This window comes from Euleptes europaea, chromosome 19, assembly GCF_029931775.1.
Source record: "Euleptes europaea isolate rEulEur1 chromosome 19, rEulEur1.hap1, whole genome shotgun sequence".
NCBI classification, from domain to species: Eukaryota; Metazoa; Chordata; class Lepidosauria; order Squamata; family Sphaerodactylidae; genus Euleptes; species Euleptes europaea.
Genome location: NC_079330.1, coordinates 4,471,015 through 4,488,711, shown reverse-complemented (window position 1 = coordinate 4,488,711; position 17,697 = coordinate 4,471,015). Strand labels below are relative to the sequence as shown.

At 47.1% G+C, this 17,697-nt stretch overlaps 1 protein-coding gene across 3 annotated transcripts in view; it reads right to left on the bottom strand.

Annotated features, from left to right (window-relative positions):
* RERE (arginine-glutamic acid dipeptide repeats) overlaps positions 1-17,697 on the bottom strand; it is a 326,934-nt gene that overhangs the window by 200,361 nt on the left and 108,876 nt on the right. For all 3 annotated transcript variants that reach the window (XM_056865253.1, XM_056865254.1, XM_056865255.1), the window contains exon 2: positions 6,759-7,229. In XM_056865253.1, the coding sequence (XP_056721231.1) occupies positions 6,759-7,083 (325 nt within the window). In that variant the 5' untranslated portion in view covers positions 7,084-7,229. The remainder of the gene's footprint in view (positions 1-6,758; positions 7,230-17,697) is intronic.

The following is a 17,697-nucleotide window of genomic DNA, read 5'->3' as shown; positions in this document are numbered from 1 at the left end:
CGGCACAGGGCACCGCTCCCTGCAGGGATGTGAACAAGTCGACTGATTTCCTTTAAGAATGTGGCTACTAGTAGGAGGCTTCCCGGAACATGAGCGGCGGAAGACTTCAGAACGCAGACAACCCTCCCTGCTCCCCACCTCATGGGAGTGTCCCCTTAGGTCCCGCTGCCGATGCCACTGAAGCTGGATCATGTGACCTGAATACCGCTTGCAATCCCCGCCCGCCCCCCTCCTACACACTCCCCAGAAGCGGCAGCAGCTACATTCAGAAATCACCCCCTTCCTGGCTTGTAATAAGAAGGGTCGGGCGCCTTGTTTTGTGTAACGCGACTGTCTTGGGCCAGCGCGCCCATCAAAAGTCTGAACAAAGGCCCAAATTACAGCCTTCCTGCGCTCTATTACGGGGCCTCCGCCCTCTCGCCGTAAGAAATAAGCACTCGAGGAGAAAAGAGTATGCCTTAACTGCTAAGTGTTCTCGCTTCTCCCCCTTGGCAAGCAATCCTTCAGCAAATGAGGACTGCACCCAGCCAGCTACAAAGCACTTAACAGCTGGCACCCGAGCAAACAAAAGAAATCCTGATAACCTCCAACGTGAACCTCGCAAAGCAGCTAATGTGCGCCTTTTGGGGTAGATCTCTTGAGGGACGCGTGAGCATCACGTGAGCATTGTCTCAAAATAAAAGGATAGACAGCGTAAGTCAAGAAGGTGCAATATCTATCAAATAGTACCTAAATCATAAAATAGATTCCAATTACATGTATTCTCAGACACAGTAATCAACAACCATACAACATATTCCATGGAAGTCTTTAGACTAACACATATTTTCTTTATCTCTTGCAGGTGTTGTGCAAAACGAATGCATCACAGGAGAAGGTGAGTAGAAATACAGTTGACCATATGTCTTGAAGCTTGTGTTTCTTTCCTTATCTTTGCAGGTAACTTATACAGAAGACAGTATCTTTCCAAAGGAGAATCTTCAAAGAAGAGAAGGCGGCCTGGCAGCCTCCTTCAAGAGCCGTTTCGCATTGCTCAAAATGAGCTAGGCTTTTTTAGTTCTCCAAAATAATATTCTTATAAACTCATCCCCATATAGACAGTGTCATATCACTGTTGTTTCCATCCTGGTGGACCAAATCCCTTGTACCTTCCTCCGATTTTAGTCACCTGAGAGAGGCGAGGCACTCGGCTCTGGCTTTCAGCACAGCGGTCTTTCTGAAATCCGGCCTGCCCTCCCCACACAGTGGATGCACGTTGAAGCTTAGGGACAGCGTCCTAACAGCACCTACACGGTGCTGGAATCGTGGGCCCATCTGTGGAGAGGAACGACTGACCCATGAGAGAGCCCCACCGTATTGAATTGTGTGGCAACACAGAAACCTTGAAACGACAGCTTTTCTTGCACAACACATCGCCCAGATTGGCTTTCCTAGATTAAAACTGCCCACACGAGAAACTGCATTTCCAAATTAGTCAGGCTGGCTTTCCAGTTGTTCCCAAAGCACACAGACACATCCAGAGGTATACCATTGCCAGATCTAGTTTGAGTGCCCCCGTACTGACGCATGCCCAGTGAGACTGGTTGTTTTATTTCACTCCATCCCCCTGTGAACACCAGACCCCTGATGCCAGGTCAAACCTCTCTTGAGACTAAAAGGGATTTGCAAAAGCAGTGATCCCTGTGGTTGTGATGAGGGGCTGGTCTTTGAGCCACATAAGCCTGGAGAGCTCTTGGACACACGGAACTGGTTGCAGAGTTCTGATCCCAGCCCATGAGCTGAATTTGCCTGGGTGACACAGGAACACTATCCCTCCCACTGCTGAGATAAAGCAGAATCCACTGCCCTCACAGGAGGCTACCTGCTGAGTCTCTGACTGAGTCTCTGCTCTAAAATGGCTTCCTTCCAATCTCACACACACATACAATAAGTCAACTTGTGTAAGCCAGACCAATCTAGCTCAGTACTTTCTACTGTGGCTGGCAGTGGTTCTATAAGACACTGGGCAGACGATGGGCTCTCCGAACCTGGACTCCTGAGGTCTCTGAGCCTGGGGCCTCCTGCATTGCAAAACCAGGTGTTCTACCACTGAGCAACAGCCCCCCGGCCCCTTCTCAGTAATGCACATCAACACATAGAGAAGGGGCTACTCTACAGGCAGGTGGTTTTACACATTCTAAACTTAGCCCTTTACAGAGACGCAGGGGCAAACTGTCCCACCAGTTTTAACTCAGGGATGAAAAGGCTCACTGATATTCTGGAAGCATTTCGTCAGGACTTCTAATTAACATAAAACAGAGAACAAAAAAGCCAGTCCTGGAAAGGTGGTCTTCTTACACCCTATTCAACCATAGCAAATACGGCTTTCTCCATTACCGGGTCTCCTTCCCCTCCCCCGGTTTGCTATTTATATAGTTGCCAATCCCATTGTTGGAATGGATCTCCTCGCAAATCCTTTTTAATGCTCACAGATCCTTTTAAATGGTTCTGGACAGCCACGGCAAAAATTACAGCCTCCAGCTTACAGGAACTCCACTAGGATGCAGTAACTCTCGTCCCACACCTTCCCTGTCCAGTAACATCGAGACTAGACTACTGTGAGTCACTGTACATTGGTCTCTCCCCTCAAAATCAATTCAGAAACTCCAGCTGGTGCAGAATACCACAGCTCAGCTATAATCGGGTGCTAGAGGGAGCATGCATATTACTCCCATTCTGTAGATGCTCCATTGGCTGCCCATTTGTCTCCAGACTCCATTTAAGGTATTGGCTGCCGCATACAAAGCCCTTTATGGCTTTGGGCCCTCTTATCTGTGGGACCGCCTCTACACTACGACAGCTTTGCTCATCTGAGCAGGTGCCAATCTGCAAGTGGGCAAAATCATAAACTGCCTGTGCATGTGTTTTCTCCATGGTGGCTCACACCTCATGGAACGCCCTGCCCACAGAGGTCAGGAAGGTCCCACGCTCCCCTCATCAGAGTAGATGTGAAGGGGGGGGGAGATTTCAACTCAAGATTTTGAGCTCTGCAGCAACTGCAGTTTGTTTCAATTTATCCATCATTTTTTTGTATCATCTAAATCGGGTCATACCCTAGTATTCCCCATTACTATGTGTGGGTGAGAAAGTTGGACAGTGAAGAAACCGGACAGGAAGAAAGTTGATTAATTTGAAATGTTGTGTCGGAGAAGAATTCCCAAAAGACAAATAAGTGGGTTCCAGATAAAATTTGACATGGAATTTTGCTGGGTGACCTTGGGCCCGACACACACTCTCAGCCTCAACCTTGCCAAGTATTTGGATGACAGAGACCTCCACATCCCACACTGTACACAACAGCTTTTCAACCCTCAAGAGCAGCTTTTCAGGGAGCCACAGCAAGAAAAGGATGGTGGCTATGATCTGCAAATTGCAAAACTGCAAAATTCAAGAGGGCTTCTTCTGCACAGGTAACAGGGCTACGCTGTACAAAATGGCTTACAAACTTACTTGGACAAATGATTAGGGACTTTGGTCCATACCGCTGTACACAGCACACTGTAAGTAGGATCAGATTATGTGATTTTTGCATGGCTTAATGTGTCATGTTAATACTTATGCTGCGCTTCAGTTCTTTCTGGTTGTTTCCAGATTTCTACAACTGTAATGCATTGTTTATTGAATGTCTCATTTTATTGACTGTACTGACTCACGATGTATAATCTGCCTTGAGTCCCTGTGAGAAAGGCAGATAAATAACGTAAATAAATAAATAACCTCTGGAAGGAAGCAGTGACTTAAGAGACAATCCAAGGTTCAGGGCACGGCCAAGAGGCACACATAAGAACATCAGAAAGGCCCTGCTGGATCCGACCCAGGCCCATCAAGTCCAGCAGTCTGTTCACACAGAGGCCAACCAGGTGCCTCTAGGAAGCCCCCAAGCAAGACAACTGAAGCAGCACCGTCCTGCCTGTGTTCCAAAGCATACGATGCAGCCACCTTGCTAAACCAAGCAGGTGGGGGCAGGGGGCACCCTAACCTGTACCTGGAAGAGAGTCTACTTGAGAATCCCATCTTTGCTGCCTTGAGTTACAAGGAAAGGTGGGGCATTCAGTTGGTCAAAAAAAATGGTTCAAACATATTTAACATATAACTTTATTTAGTACATCGAAAAAGAGAGGCTGACAGATAGCCAAGTAGGAAAGACTTGCTATGCTGTGGGGCTAGGTCTGCCCTTGAATGCACCCCTCTTTCCTCTCCTTGCTAAAAAATGGCACTTTAATGGCATTAACAAGGGTAGGTGCCAAGTTTGCAGGGGCGTTCTAGGGATGTTTGACCACAGCCAACAGACAATATTTGACCACTGCCAGGTGTACTGTGGAAGCAAGGTGACAGGAAAATCAAAGAAAGAGTTCTCCAAACCAGGTTGACTCAACCATTTCAGATAAAATATAGCAACAACCCCAGGTTTGTCAGTAAGTATTGCACCCTCAATACGAAGGTTCAGTAAATCACAGCTTGCCGATGAGCGTGCCTCCAAAATACACATTTGTCAGTCTCCAATAAAAAGTCTTGCATGTACACTTGAACATGATGTGTGAAACGGCCCTTAGCTGCAAGATGTCTTTGGCTTCTTTCATAGGACCTAGCAGAAGCCTGCCAGGGCTGCAAGCAGAACAAAAAGGGGTATCCAGATGGACAGAGAGCCATCCGGTAACCACAGTGCATGGATAAGGACATCATGCAAAAAGCTAACCCTGCTGCAGCCCGGGTGATGATCCATGCAATAGGCTGCACCTCTGACAGACAGCAAAGGGTAGCAGATCATTGCAACTGGGATCAAATTCGCTCATAGCAGCTAGTTCGTTCATGCTGAAAAAGCAGCCTGTAAGAAAATCTGGACACACGTGGGGCATAGTAAATCAATTTGTTACCATGACAGAGTTATTTTGACAAAGGCAGGAGTATGGGGTTTGAGGTGCTCCTCCCAAAACAAAGGTCATTCTTGCTGGTTTCAGAGGACAGGATGTATCTATCTCAATTTTAAGCACTGCATAAAAACAAGGGGGGGGGGGAGGAACGACCGTTACACACGGCTTAAAAAGCCTGAACAGGTGTTCTTAATCTGTTCTAAGAGCTCTTGATCTTCTGGCCCCCAAAGTCAGCACTGACCTCTGTGTGGACTCCCTGCTATGAGCAAACACAAGTGGTCAATTATCAGTAAAATTCCAAGTCACTGCTGAGAAGAATACAAATAATTAAGGCAAATTCATGATTTTACATTGGGCCTGCATTGAGCTGATGCATAATCAGATGTTCAAATGTGTGTGAGGAGGTTCCAAGGTAATTTTCTTGAAGCTCGATATTACAATTTTGTCCTTAATGGTCAGGGCAGAGAAAAAATAGCCCAACTCTTTATCACAGGAGACCGGAAACACAGCAAAGGATTGTAAGCCCCCAACTCCACAGCCAATTCCCCTCTTGTGGCTAAGAGATGCACCTGCACGGAGCCAGGATCTAATGCTAGTTAAGGGCTAGTTCACATGTGCCTGCTTGGAGCCATCATGCCGGTTTCAGGTAGCCGGCTCAAGGTTGACTCAGCCTTCCATCCTTCCGAGGCTGGTAAAATGAGTACCCAGCTTGCTGGGGGTAAAGTGTAGATGACAGGGGAAGGCAATGGCATATCACCCCGTAAACATAGTCTGCCTAGTAAACATGGGGATGTGACATCACCCCAAGGGTCAGTAACGACCCGATGCTTGCACAGGGGACTACCTTTACCTTTAATCAACTAACATACATACCTGTGTGAACCAGTCCAGAAATCCTGGTTACGCAGGGAACCTGAAGAGCCTTAATCATGCTCGACAGTGAGGCCAACATGTGCAAACCAAGTTTGCATAGAGCTGTTTGCCCAGGTTACTTCTGGCAAACAAGGTTTTTCCTGATGCAACCAGGCAGGCATGTTTTGCTGTGTTACAAAAGGCAGGCTGGCAAGCATTTTTTGGTGGCCCTGCAGGTTTTCTGGACATATCTGCAAGGCTGTGCTTACCACACTTAAGGTAGGAATCTATCCTGGGGGAGGAAGAATCTCAACAACAGCAAGGTTCCCATATACCTCTGGACAAACCTATGCTGTCTTCAAGCAGAATTCTGTATGCACAGCTGAAAACCAAAAGCTGTAAATGTGTCCACAAGCAAGCACTGAGCTTTAAGTATTCTGCCAACATAACACGCTACAAAAATTGTTTCTGGTCATTTATTTCCATGGGTGTTTTCCCCCCCTTTCATTTTGAAAACACATCAGTCTTTCCTTCCTGCAGCATTGCTTCAGAATGCCAATGATTTTACAGAGGAGCAGAAGACAAATACGGTAGGGCTTGTAAGCCTGCTCTTTTGATAAGGGAATCCAAGAATAAATATACACATTCTGCAGGAAACAGAAGAGCTACAATTAGTCATGGAACCAGGGCAGCCTCTGACACAAGGCAAAGAGAGGTGGCTGCCTTAAGACGGCGGAACTTGGGCACCGTTTGGGAGGGAGGGAGATAAATGGTCTGTTATTTTGGTTGCTTATATCCCCTCACACTCGCATATAAAATGGTTTAGATACATACAACTGAGTTTTTGGTGTGTCAAGGCAACGGAGAGGGAATGCAAACGCAACTTCGCCTTGACCGCAATACAAAATTCATGCTCTTGCATTTTATCCTCCACCATGAAGACCTTGGTAAGATACACACAACACACGGTTCGGATTCCGAAGACGTTTCTCTTACCTCCGGGCCTGTAGACAACATCATCTTCCGTGATGTAGGAGGTGATCTCCCCGTTATCTGTCCTCTCGTAGCGCGATTTCTTCTTGGGGGGCTTCTTCTTGTTCTTCTTTGTGGACTCCTCCGTGGTGGCACTGTTGTTGTCGTTGTCCTCATCTTCGCTGTGGTCACTCTCAGCGTAATTCTTGGCCCCTCCTTCCAGGGTGCAGCTCCGGCGAGGCCGGGAGTTCTCGCTCTCCCGCGCCTTCTCCCTCTTGTCCCGTTCCCTGTCCCGGTCCCTGTCCCGGTCCTTTTCTTTCTCTTTGTCCTTTTCTTTGTCTGCTGTCATGATTCGCCACGTGCCTTCTTCTGTCCTCTCACGGCTGGGCCTCCGTGAAAGGTAGACTGTGAGCCTGGGCTTCAGTCTTCTGAATTTCTCACTCAATTCCAGGGAAAATTCGACCACTCCAGCAACCCCAGCGTTTTAAAAAGGCTCTTGAAAAGGAAACAAAAGAAGGGAGAAAGAGGAAACATTAACCTTCACAATTCTTTTGCAAAACCTACCCATTTGGGGAGGGAGATCAAGTGTGGGGGGTGGATGGGGGGTTGGTCAAATCAATGTTACATAGGATTAGGCTGTTTAGAAAAACCACACAGTCGCCATAACAACACGCCCAAATGGGAACCCACATGCCCCTAACACGAGTGTAATTCCTCTCACAGCTTCCCACTGCCAAAGCTCCAACTAAACACGTGATCAAACCACCTGGTTTCTAAAAAACAATTTTTATCCCACTTTTTGGGCAAAATCTGGTCCCAGAACAGCTCCGAGGAAATGAAAGACTATTGGTATTTTAAAAATCGAATTAATGCCAACCGATTGAAGAATCTGCCAGAGTCCAGCTATGTGTACCAACATTTTCCCCCTGGTCCTCTAATGCCACTTACTGTGGTTCTAGGGTTTCAAAATCAAGTCATACAAGGCTAGGGAACGCAACGTACACACACATGCAGGCACACAGAGGTTTGGAGCTTTGCTCTATCATCAGCCATGAAACAAACAAACAAAAAAACACCAAATGCTGAGAGAAAGAGAAGAGTCGGCTCCCAGGTTCTCTCTCACACTAGGATAACAAGGAAATGAAACTAAAGAAGAGGGGCAACTTCAAATGAGGTTCAATTGGTTCTCAGTGAATTCTACCAAGTTCTACATGAAAATAAAAATTCAACAGGCTACAAAAAAAAATGTGCTTAGACTGGAGTTTCTCAAAAATAGGACTACACCGTTAATTCTCCCCCACCACCCACCCACCTTTCTAGGGTACCAATGACAAAAAAGCCCTCCTTCTGCACGCACCACCTGCCTGTCACAACAATGGGCATTTTATTTCCCTTCTTTACTCTAAAATATTAATGTATCAGAATATTAGTCAGCCAATACTACATTTGACCAAATACCTGTCTCACTGCAGCCACCAGGACTAGAAACTTGTTCTTAAAAAACAAAACCCGCTCAACGGAAGAGGAAGAGGCATTCGGGACACCGCATTCTTTTGCTGAATATCCAGATTCCAAGCTTGGGTGGGACATTTGCAGAATGTGTGAGGACATGGCCTTGGACTCCACCCACAACGCTGATCCCTATGCTCACAAGCCTCTCGTAGAAGGCGCATTCTTCCCTCCTCTGTCACTCATGTACAAAGGCAGGGGGGAATGGAAGACTTCACCAGTTCACCTCAGCAGAACAACAGCCAGCCTCTCTTATTACCAGCGACACAAAACTGCCCATCTTCAGGAAAGGGAACAGCTGTAATAAGGGTGGGCTGCCACACACTGTTAAAGCTTCCCGTTCTCCTGGTTTGAAGCTGAGCCTTGACCCGAAGACGGTTTTCCCTGTCAATCGCAGGACCAGCAATCTGGACTGACAGGTTGCGCATTACACGTTTTTGTGAGCCGCAGCCAGCAGACGCTGAAATGGGGCTCAAATTGCTGGCAGCTGCTCCTGTGGATAGTCTTCAACCAACAGAAATGTTGCACCAGCTAAGGCATCTAGGACCACATTTCTCAAGTGGAGGCTGGAGAGTGCGTATGTGCAAATGCGCGCTGCAAGACACTCTTGGCTTCAGCAAGACTCAGCATTCACAGGCTATAGCTTTCCCAGCAACTATCCATCTGCTGCCACTTCTGCAAGTATCGAGCACAGAAATGTTAAATAAAAGGCAGAGGCTTAGGGAGAGGGGCCTTGGCTGGTTTCAGATGTCACTTTTAACCCATGTGAAGCGGGGACATGCACAGAGCGAGTCATGCAGCAAGCTGGTACATGCCTCACCTTCCTCCTTCCATTTTCACTGCAGAAATTCTGTTGGAATCTAACCCTGGCTTCCTCTAAGGAAAGGTGAGACACAAAATATAATGAAAGTAATTGGAGGAAACGGCATGCAAATGTCTTAATCAACATGAGAAGAGATCCAAAGGTACTTGATGGCAAATTAACTTCTATGAAGCAGTGTGTGTGTGGGGGGTAGTAATTCTCAAATCTTCCCAGCCAAAATACACATCCAGTTTCAAGAATGGCAGCCTGCTAGACCAGAGTCCTCATCCAGATTTTCTGCCTGTTTTTACTGACTGTGCATCCAACACATGAAGGGTGCGTGCGCATGTGCGGAAGCCAACTCTGCTACTCCTTGCCCAAACCTCAAGGCTGAAGATATCAGCCATTGTACAGCAACCCAATACATGCACAGGTGATTGTACAAAATGAGAACAGGACCAAATTTCCCACCCCGCCCTCGCTTGCACGCACACTTTCCCCCTTATGTACCATATTTTTATCCCCTGCCACATGAAGCTTTTGGACAATGAAGAAAGTTGATCCCTTTGAAATGTGATGTTGGAGGAGAGTTTTATGGATACCATGAACCACCCAAAAGACAATTAAGGGGTTGCAGATCAAATCAAGCCTGAACTCTCCCTAGAAGATCAAATGAATAAACTGGGGCTATCATACTTTGGATGCATTACAAGGACACGATAATGCTAGGAAGAGTGGGAAGAAGCAAGAAAAGAGGAAGACCCAATATGAGACAGATTGACTCGATTGAGGAAGCCACGGCCCTCAGTTTGCAAGAACTGAGCAAGGCTGTTAACGGCAGGACGTTTAGGAGGTCATTAATTCATAGGGTCACTGTCAGTCGGAAGTGACTTCACAGCACTTAACACACACACCATGATGCTTAGGATAACTCGCTTCCATTTCGTCACAACCAGCCTGTGAGGTATGACGGACTGAACAAGGGTGACTGGCCAGTGAGCTATGCAACGGGGTCTCCCCAGGGGCAGTCAGGCACTGTAAGCCTAACGCCAACTCTGGACAGCCTTGTTTTCTGCATAGGTCATTTGCCATGACATTGGCAAAGGGCTCTTTTAACACCCTCTTCCACAGAAGCTGCCCTGCTAGCTTGGTCAGAGATTGCCCCTTATTCTGCACCTCAAGAACCCCTTCCCCATTTGGCTCGTACATAGGTGGATGTAAAGGCAGAACTCCAGCATGGTGTAGTGGTTAAGAGCGGTGGTTTGGAGCGGTGGGCTCTGATCTGGAGAACGGGGTTTGATTCCCCACTCCTCCACATGAGCTGCGGAGGCTAATCTGGGGAACTGGATTTGTTTCCCCACTCCTACACACGAAGCCAGCTGGATGACCCTGGGCAAGTTACAGCTCTCTTAGAGCTCCCTCACAGGGTGTCTGTTGTGGGGAGGGGAAGGAAGGTGATTGTAAACCGGTTTGGGTCTCCCTTAAGTTGTAGAGAAAGTCGGCATATAAAAACCAACTCCTACTCCTCCGTCTTCTTTGCGTGTGGGGAGCAAGAGAGCCCTTTGCAACTGCTTCAAGAGGTTACAGTCTTGGGGGCTTCTGCTGTAAGCCAGATGAGGAAGCTCCTGTGGGACAGATTCAACTGAGGGGCCTCCAGTTGCCTTATAACTTTCTACGGTGCTTATTAAGTACACTAGAGCAAAGGATTTCACTCCCCTTTCAGTACCAAGTAAAGAGTGTCAAGTTGAAGAAGTTCATCCATTTACTGCATCTCAGCCACTCCCCCATGCCTGCAAAGTCAGAAATTCTCCTGTTTCCAAAGGTTTAAGTTTCCTTTTAAACAAACTCCAGAAGAATTGCAGGCAGCAGAAGGAGGAGGGTCTCTACATGCAAGGGCCGTTTTGCCCTAATGTGTCCTCTACAAGAAAACAAAAAAGAGAGGCAAAGTAAACGGTTAGTAGCCTGCCCACTCCCCTCTACATTTCATCTTTTGTGTAGAACACTGCCAGCAGCCAACATTTGCCAACTTATTTCACAATAGGGGGTAAATAAAGAGGGGAGACAAAAAACAGTCAACGTTTTGAATGCACGAACCAGCCACTTCAGCAAGCAATTCGAGCTTGATGGAAAATACTGTGCCATTGTAGGACTCGAGGGGCCAATTGAACATGGAACTACATCGCATGGGCAGAACATTTTAGCACACAGAGGAGGAAAGGACTACCTTCTCCCTCCCCCAAATGATCCTGCTTCAATTAATGAGCGCACCGTGACAAAAACCCACTTTTTGACTCAGCTCTCGAAACAACCGGGTGCAAACAATACTCCATCTTCCTGACATGCACCAATGGATTCAACACTTCCTATATCGTATTTTAAGAGTTACAAATTACACACTTTTTTTCTTTCCTGTCCTCTCACACTGCTCCCCCTCCCCATGCTTCTTTGGAGGAGTGGGGGGTACTGAACACTCAGCTGTCATAGGAGTTCCGGGGTACCTGAAAGCTCACTTACTGCTCTGCGTCATTTTAGATGCTCTTAATGAAACCTATTTGAGGGCAAGTTGGGAAGGGCTATAGCTCAGTGGTAGAGCATCTGCTTGGCATGCAGAAGGTCCCAGGTTCAATTCCCGGCATCTCCGGGTAAAGGGACTAGGCAGGTAGGTGATGTGAAAGACCCCTGCCTGAGACCCTGGAGAGCCGCTGCAGGCCTAAGTAGATAATACTGACTTGGATGGACCAAGGGTCTGATTCAGTATAAGGCAGCTTTATGTGTTCAAGTTGCTCAAGTGATTAAGCTACTCATTTACCACCAAATGTTAGGAGCTTCCAAGTCACCGGGTTCCAGCCGCTCACTCAAAAGGAGCCTCTTGCCTGTCCATACCACCTTATCCCAACCTTCTGCAGTAGACCAATAGCCTTCTCTCCCCTCACAGCCTGTAGTTCCTCAGGCACCTACTACCCACACTTGAAGCACTATATCCCATGCTTTTCAACAGGCCACTGGACCAGGGAGAATTTCCATGACCGAGAACGTCGCATGGCAGTTTACTCATTCTCAGACGCATCCCATGGAATTGACTCCAAATCCAACAGTCAAGAAGCTCAGAGCCTTTAAAAACTCCGGTAGCAAGTTTCAGAAGACCAGACCGCTTAGAATGCTTACATCTACGAAGAAATTGGAGGGGGGGATCAACTGCGTGTGACTGAAATCTCTCTCCTCAGATCCTGGCACTATTTCTTTTTTGAACGAAGAGACAGCAATGAATTCTGAGTCCCAGTTGGCTTCTAACGCCCAACAATGACAACATCCAAAGAGACAAATTGACTTCTCTGTCATAACTCAGGCTGGGGCTCCCGACTCTCTCTCTCTGCGCTGCTTCCCCAACGAAGCAATCATCCAGGAAAGAAAAGATTCCAACTCCTTCCCCTCTCCTGAAGTGGTTGCAATCATTTTTTCTGACAATACGCAAGAGGGACCTTGCGCGTATGGCAACAAAGATGTTATTTGCTCAGAGAAACCTCAGGTACCAACCACATCCGGAGACTTTTCAAAACTCACAGCGATGGATGCTCCGCACGCCTAGGGAGCCCCTGAGACCTTTCCCTGCCAAAAATAAACGGGTTTGGGTTGATCTTATACAAAGATCCTTCTGGGCAATAACCTAATTGAGCAAGTTTAAAAGTACAAAATTGTCATGCCAACAAGCATCTTGCGTGGCCCAGATGGGATTGCTGTGCATATCAAAAGGACAGGACAGGTGAACTCGTCTGTGCTGGCAAGAGGTAAATGGACACCCACTCTCTCCTGTGTGGGCAGGCAGCAGATAATCCATCTGTCCCTAGCATTCGTTTTCAAAACACATTCGATCACGTGGGTTTCAGGGGAAAGCCTCAATAGAACCTAGCAACCCCTTGACTTTACCATAAGAGAGATCGGCAATTAGTAAGCCCCAAAGCCAAACTAGGTCCCATAAGGAGCTTCTTACCCCCGCCCCACAGCGGCAGTCAGTCTGTAGTATGGAATGGAAAAGGGAACAGCCTCTACAAACAGGCTCTCCAGAATAGTTACATATGAATATAGGAAGATATAGGAAGAAGCCATATCCTTAGACCAGTGGTTCTCAACTTTTTGCTCCATTCCTCCCTTTCACCATTGTTCAGAATATAATTCCCCCCTTCCCAAGATAGTCATAAACTTTACTGAATGTCGCAGATTAAATTAAAAACTACTATTTTACAGATTGTACATAATCTACAGGACATCACACTGATGCCCGATTCCCCCTCCACAACCCTAAAGATCCCCCCCCCCCCGGGGGGAGAATTCTCCCCTTGTTGAGAACCCATGCGTTGGACAGATCTTTGGTCCTTCTAGCTAGCTCACTGACGGGTAGTGTGGAACCCAAATGGTTCATGCAATTTATGCAAATTATATGCCAATGCACACTACTGAGAGCGCAGTGCTTCAGCTCACAAAGGCCTTCACACAGGCATTGCTCTTTTCCCCCCTGCGGATGTGCTGCCTATGTACTGCCTATGATTTCCCCACAGAGAAATGAGAGGTGAAAAGAGACCCAAAGTCGCTTGTTCCCCACCAAACCCCACTAGCTGTAAAGAACAGCCGGCGCCTACTGGATCTGCAGCAGCATCAGGTGTGATGTGGAATGAGAAATCGTTTACTGGGATCGGGCGCACAGAACGCCTGTCTGAGACCCAAGGAAAATCTCCCCGTCTTTAAGGTGCCACGGAGGTCTTTTGCCCATGCAAATGGGCCTGCAGAGGGCAGACAATCAAGATCAGCACTTAGGATCAAAACTAGGCCCTGTGAAGAGACACAAGGCCCCCAAGTGCCAGCACAGAGACAAGAGGGCTCAATTGAGGCCTGTAGCAAAGGCTTGGCATCTTTCGAGTCAGATGATATGGGAGACTCTGGCCAAATGCCCTTCCTCTCTTCAAAGTGGCCTTCCTGTAAAATACGTTGCCAAATAAGGGTGCAAAAGCCATACCAGGCAGAACCCAAACAGCTGGAGTCTGTGGTGCACCGTGCACGGGAGGAAAATGCCTGAGATTCTGACTCAATGCCAATGCTAAGGACACAGAACAGCCCCAGAATGCTGGAGAGGGCATGCCCACTGCCAGGGAAGGGTGCCATAATTGGAGGGCCTTCTGAAAAGAGCAGCTACACAAGCACCACAGTGGCTGCTGCACAAAGCACCGGTTCACAGCGCTCACAAGGGAGTGGCGTCCTTTCCGCCGGTTTGATCCTCAATGGCCTTAACAAGGCATGCAGTGTGAGCGAGCGAGCAGCAGTGACTAATTGGGGACGTGGCTGGGATGGGATGGTTCCTTTTTCATCTGCTCTAATCACACCCCTTACATAAATATCAGACAGAGGCAGCCCAGTTTTCCCCTTCCCCATCATCTTCAGAGATGCCCCTCAGAGCAAAGCAACACTGGCCTACCGACAACGGCCATTTTCTTGCCAGCCCCTGCCAAAGCCAAGCAGATGGCATTGAGCTTCATAATCCGGATTAGTCCCAGCCTTTGTTAATCAAGCTAGCAAAATGCCCATCGTTACAATGAGCGGGACATGTGTGGAGAGTCGTGCCACCCCTTCTCTTCTCCCCTCCCCCCTTATACTAAAGTATAACTGGAAAGACAACTGGTTGCATGTCGTCTCCCTCAAAGGACCGAGTCTGGGCGGCTTGCCTTGCCAGGATTCTGCCACCCGTTGATCCAGCAACCACTGTGGGAGCTGACAACTCAGCCGTCTACAATCTAGATAAAGGAACTGTGTAAACACATTTATAAAGTACTTTTATTCTATACCATGCAGAAATGCAAAATGCTTAATGCTGTATTTTACATTTGAAGAAGGTAACGTCAATTTAGTCAATATAGAACACATACGTGGTGAGCCCTGCTCAGAAGCCTGAGGAGCTGTGGCTCAGTGGCAGAGCATCTGCTTGGCATCCAGAAGGTCCCAGGTTCAATCCCCGGCATCTCCAGTTAAAGGGACTAGGCAACTAGGTGATGTGAAAGACCCCTGCTTGAGACCCTGGAGAGCCACTGCCAGTCTGAGTAGACAATACTGACTTTGATGGACCAAGGGTTCAGTATAAGGCAGCTTCATGTGTTCAAGCCTGTGCCACTGCCATGCTTGGGGCTTCTCTCAGAGAAGAATTCAAAATTTTGAATATGCCAAGAAAATCAGAACGACAGCACAAAGAGAACAATGCAGCTATTCTGATTTCTCCAGAGGAGGGGAAGGAAAAGAAGTACAAAGAACATCCAAGTTATGCTTGCGAACTCTTCAGAGTATCACCCCAGAGGGGACAGAACCTCGCCAGCACGGCCAAAGTCCACATGAGCAGAGCAGAACAAGGAGGGGACATGCTTGACAGAGGAAGCTGCCTTCTACTGAGCCATCAAGGTCAATATTCCATTGTCTATTCAGACTGGCAGCAGCTCTCCAGGGTTTCACCTACCGCCTGGTCCGTCTACTCTGTATGGTCAATTTCTGTTTTCCCTGTTATATCTGGCACACTAGCCGCAAATAAAATTTATTATTATTGTTATTACTAACTGGTCCTTTTTAACTGGAGATGCTGGGGATTGAACCCGGGTCCTTCCGCACACCAAGCAGACACTCCACCACTGAGCCATAGTCCTTCCCCATGCTTGTCATGTCTTCTGTCCAAGGAAGAAGAGACTTAAGTTCTTCACAGTTTCATCAAGAACTCCTGCCCGCCCCCAGCAAAAAAAAAAAATCAGGATTGCTGATTAATTTAGAACTCTACCTAATAATCATCAACGCTCCTCATCCCTTGCTTTTCTTTCCAAGCACATCTTAACCGCAGGTTTTTTAATTTTAAAAACCCTCAGCACACACAAGCAAGAGTCTGATTGTGAGTCTCAACTCAAATGAATGTCCAATAAATATTTTCTAAATAGACTTTTAATTCATTTTTTCATCATTAGTGGGTAGTTTGTATTTTACCCTTTTGTGCTGTTTTTTGTTTTGTTTTTTTGTTTTACAGGTTGTTTAGAAATGCAGCCTTTTTCTTCTTATGCAAGTCCCACCATGTTCAAGGGAGATTACTCCTTGCAAAGTCAGACAACAAAATCCTGCAATTCCTCATTCAATTACACTGCCTATCACTCTCATCCTACTGATCGCATTGATTTACATCGTGTAATCTGCCTGGAGCATCAGTGAGAAAAGGCGGACTATAAATAACATAAATGAAATTAAATCAAAGTCCACACAAAGGACTGCAGCCTGAATTAGGTTACGCCATGTATTTGGCACAAAGACTACCTCAGGGAGGCATTGAGGCTTATAGTACAAACAGTGCTGATCTATTAAAAGATAACATTTTGCTTACTCTGCATCGTGAGTCGAACAGGCAAGGAAAGAACAAAAAATTGTGGAAATCTGCTACGTGCTACTGGGGACAAGTCCTTCCAGATGATATACTGATGTTCTACATTACCGTTTATTTTATGCAGCTTCTGCACGTTCAGAAGCCCGGACGTGGCCACATAAGCTACCCGCCGAAATCTTTCATGTCTCCAATGCTAACAGGCCTGCTTAACAGTCATTTCTCATAGATGTTACCACTTTTAAGCACACCTAACGCTTCATGTATAGCGGCAACTTGAAGGTTATCAATATCACAATACTCCCAACACGCAAAAAAAATTATAGTAAGTTGGGGGGGTTGTTGTTCTTCGCTAAAGTAAAACTGTATTAACATATCGCATATACTGCCAAACAGACAGATGTTTACACAGATGCTTAAAACTGGATTAGGACAGCAGAAGTAAACACACTGGGGAAAAAGAATCTTAGTGGGGTTTGGCAAAGCTGCATAAAGCTTAGGTTTGCAGTCATTTCTCTCTCACTGGCAAGCTCTCATTCACGCTGCACAAAACAACCGCCGGCACAGCCAGTCACCTAACAAAGGAAGAGGGGAGAAAAACACCCTGATCACAGCTCCATGGGTTGAGCAGGATTAAATTGACTCCGCTATCAAATCACTGTCTCACCCACGGAGGACTTCCTGGAGAGAGTCTAACCCTCTCACCAGAGGGAAAACAGCACTGACAAGGGAACATCCCCCTCCCCCGGGCCACCCTGCAAGTGAAATCACAATCTGGAAAAAAGAATTTATATTGGGCGCAAACAGCCAGGAACCGTCTTTCGTACAAAGGAGTGAGAACTGCACAGGAGAAAAGAAATGGAATTTGCATGGGGGGAGAGGGCCCTTGGCAGATTGGTTATATGCATGTGGAAAGCAACACAGAACGGGGTTGTGGAATTCAGCTGAGAATCACACCTCCTACCTTTCTAGAAGAAGAGTTGGTTTTTATATGCCGACTTTCTCTACCACTTAAGGGAGACTCAAACCAGCTTACAATCACCTTCCCTTCCCCTCCACACAACAGACACCCTGTGAGGTAGGTGGGGCTGAGAGAACTGTGACTAGCCCAAGGTTACCCAGCTGACTTTGTGTGTGGGAGTGGGGAAACAAATCAAGTTCACCAGATTATCCTCCGCTGCTCATGTGGAGTGGGGAATCAAGCCCGGTTCTCCAGATCAGACTCCACTGCTCTTAACCACTATACCACACTGGCTCTCTAGCTC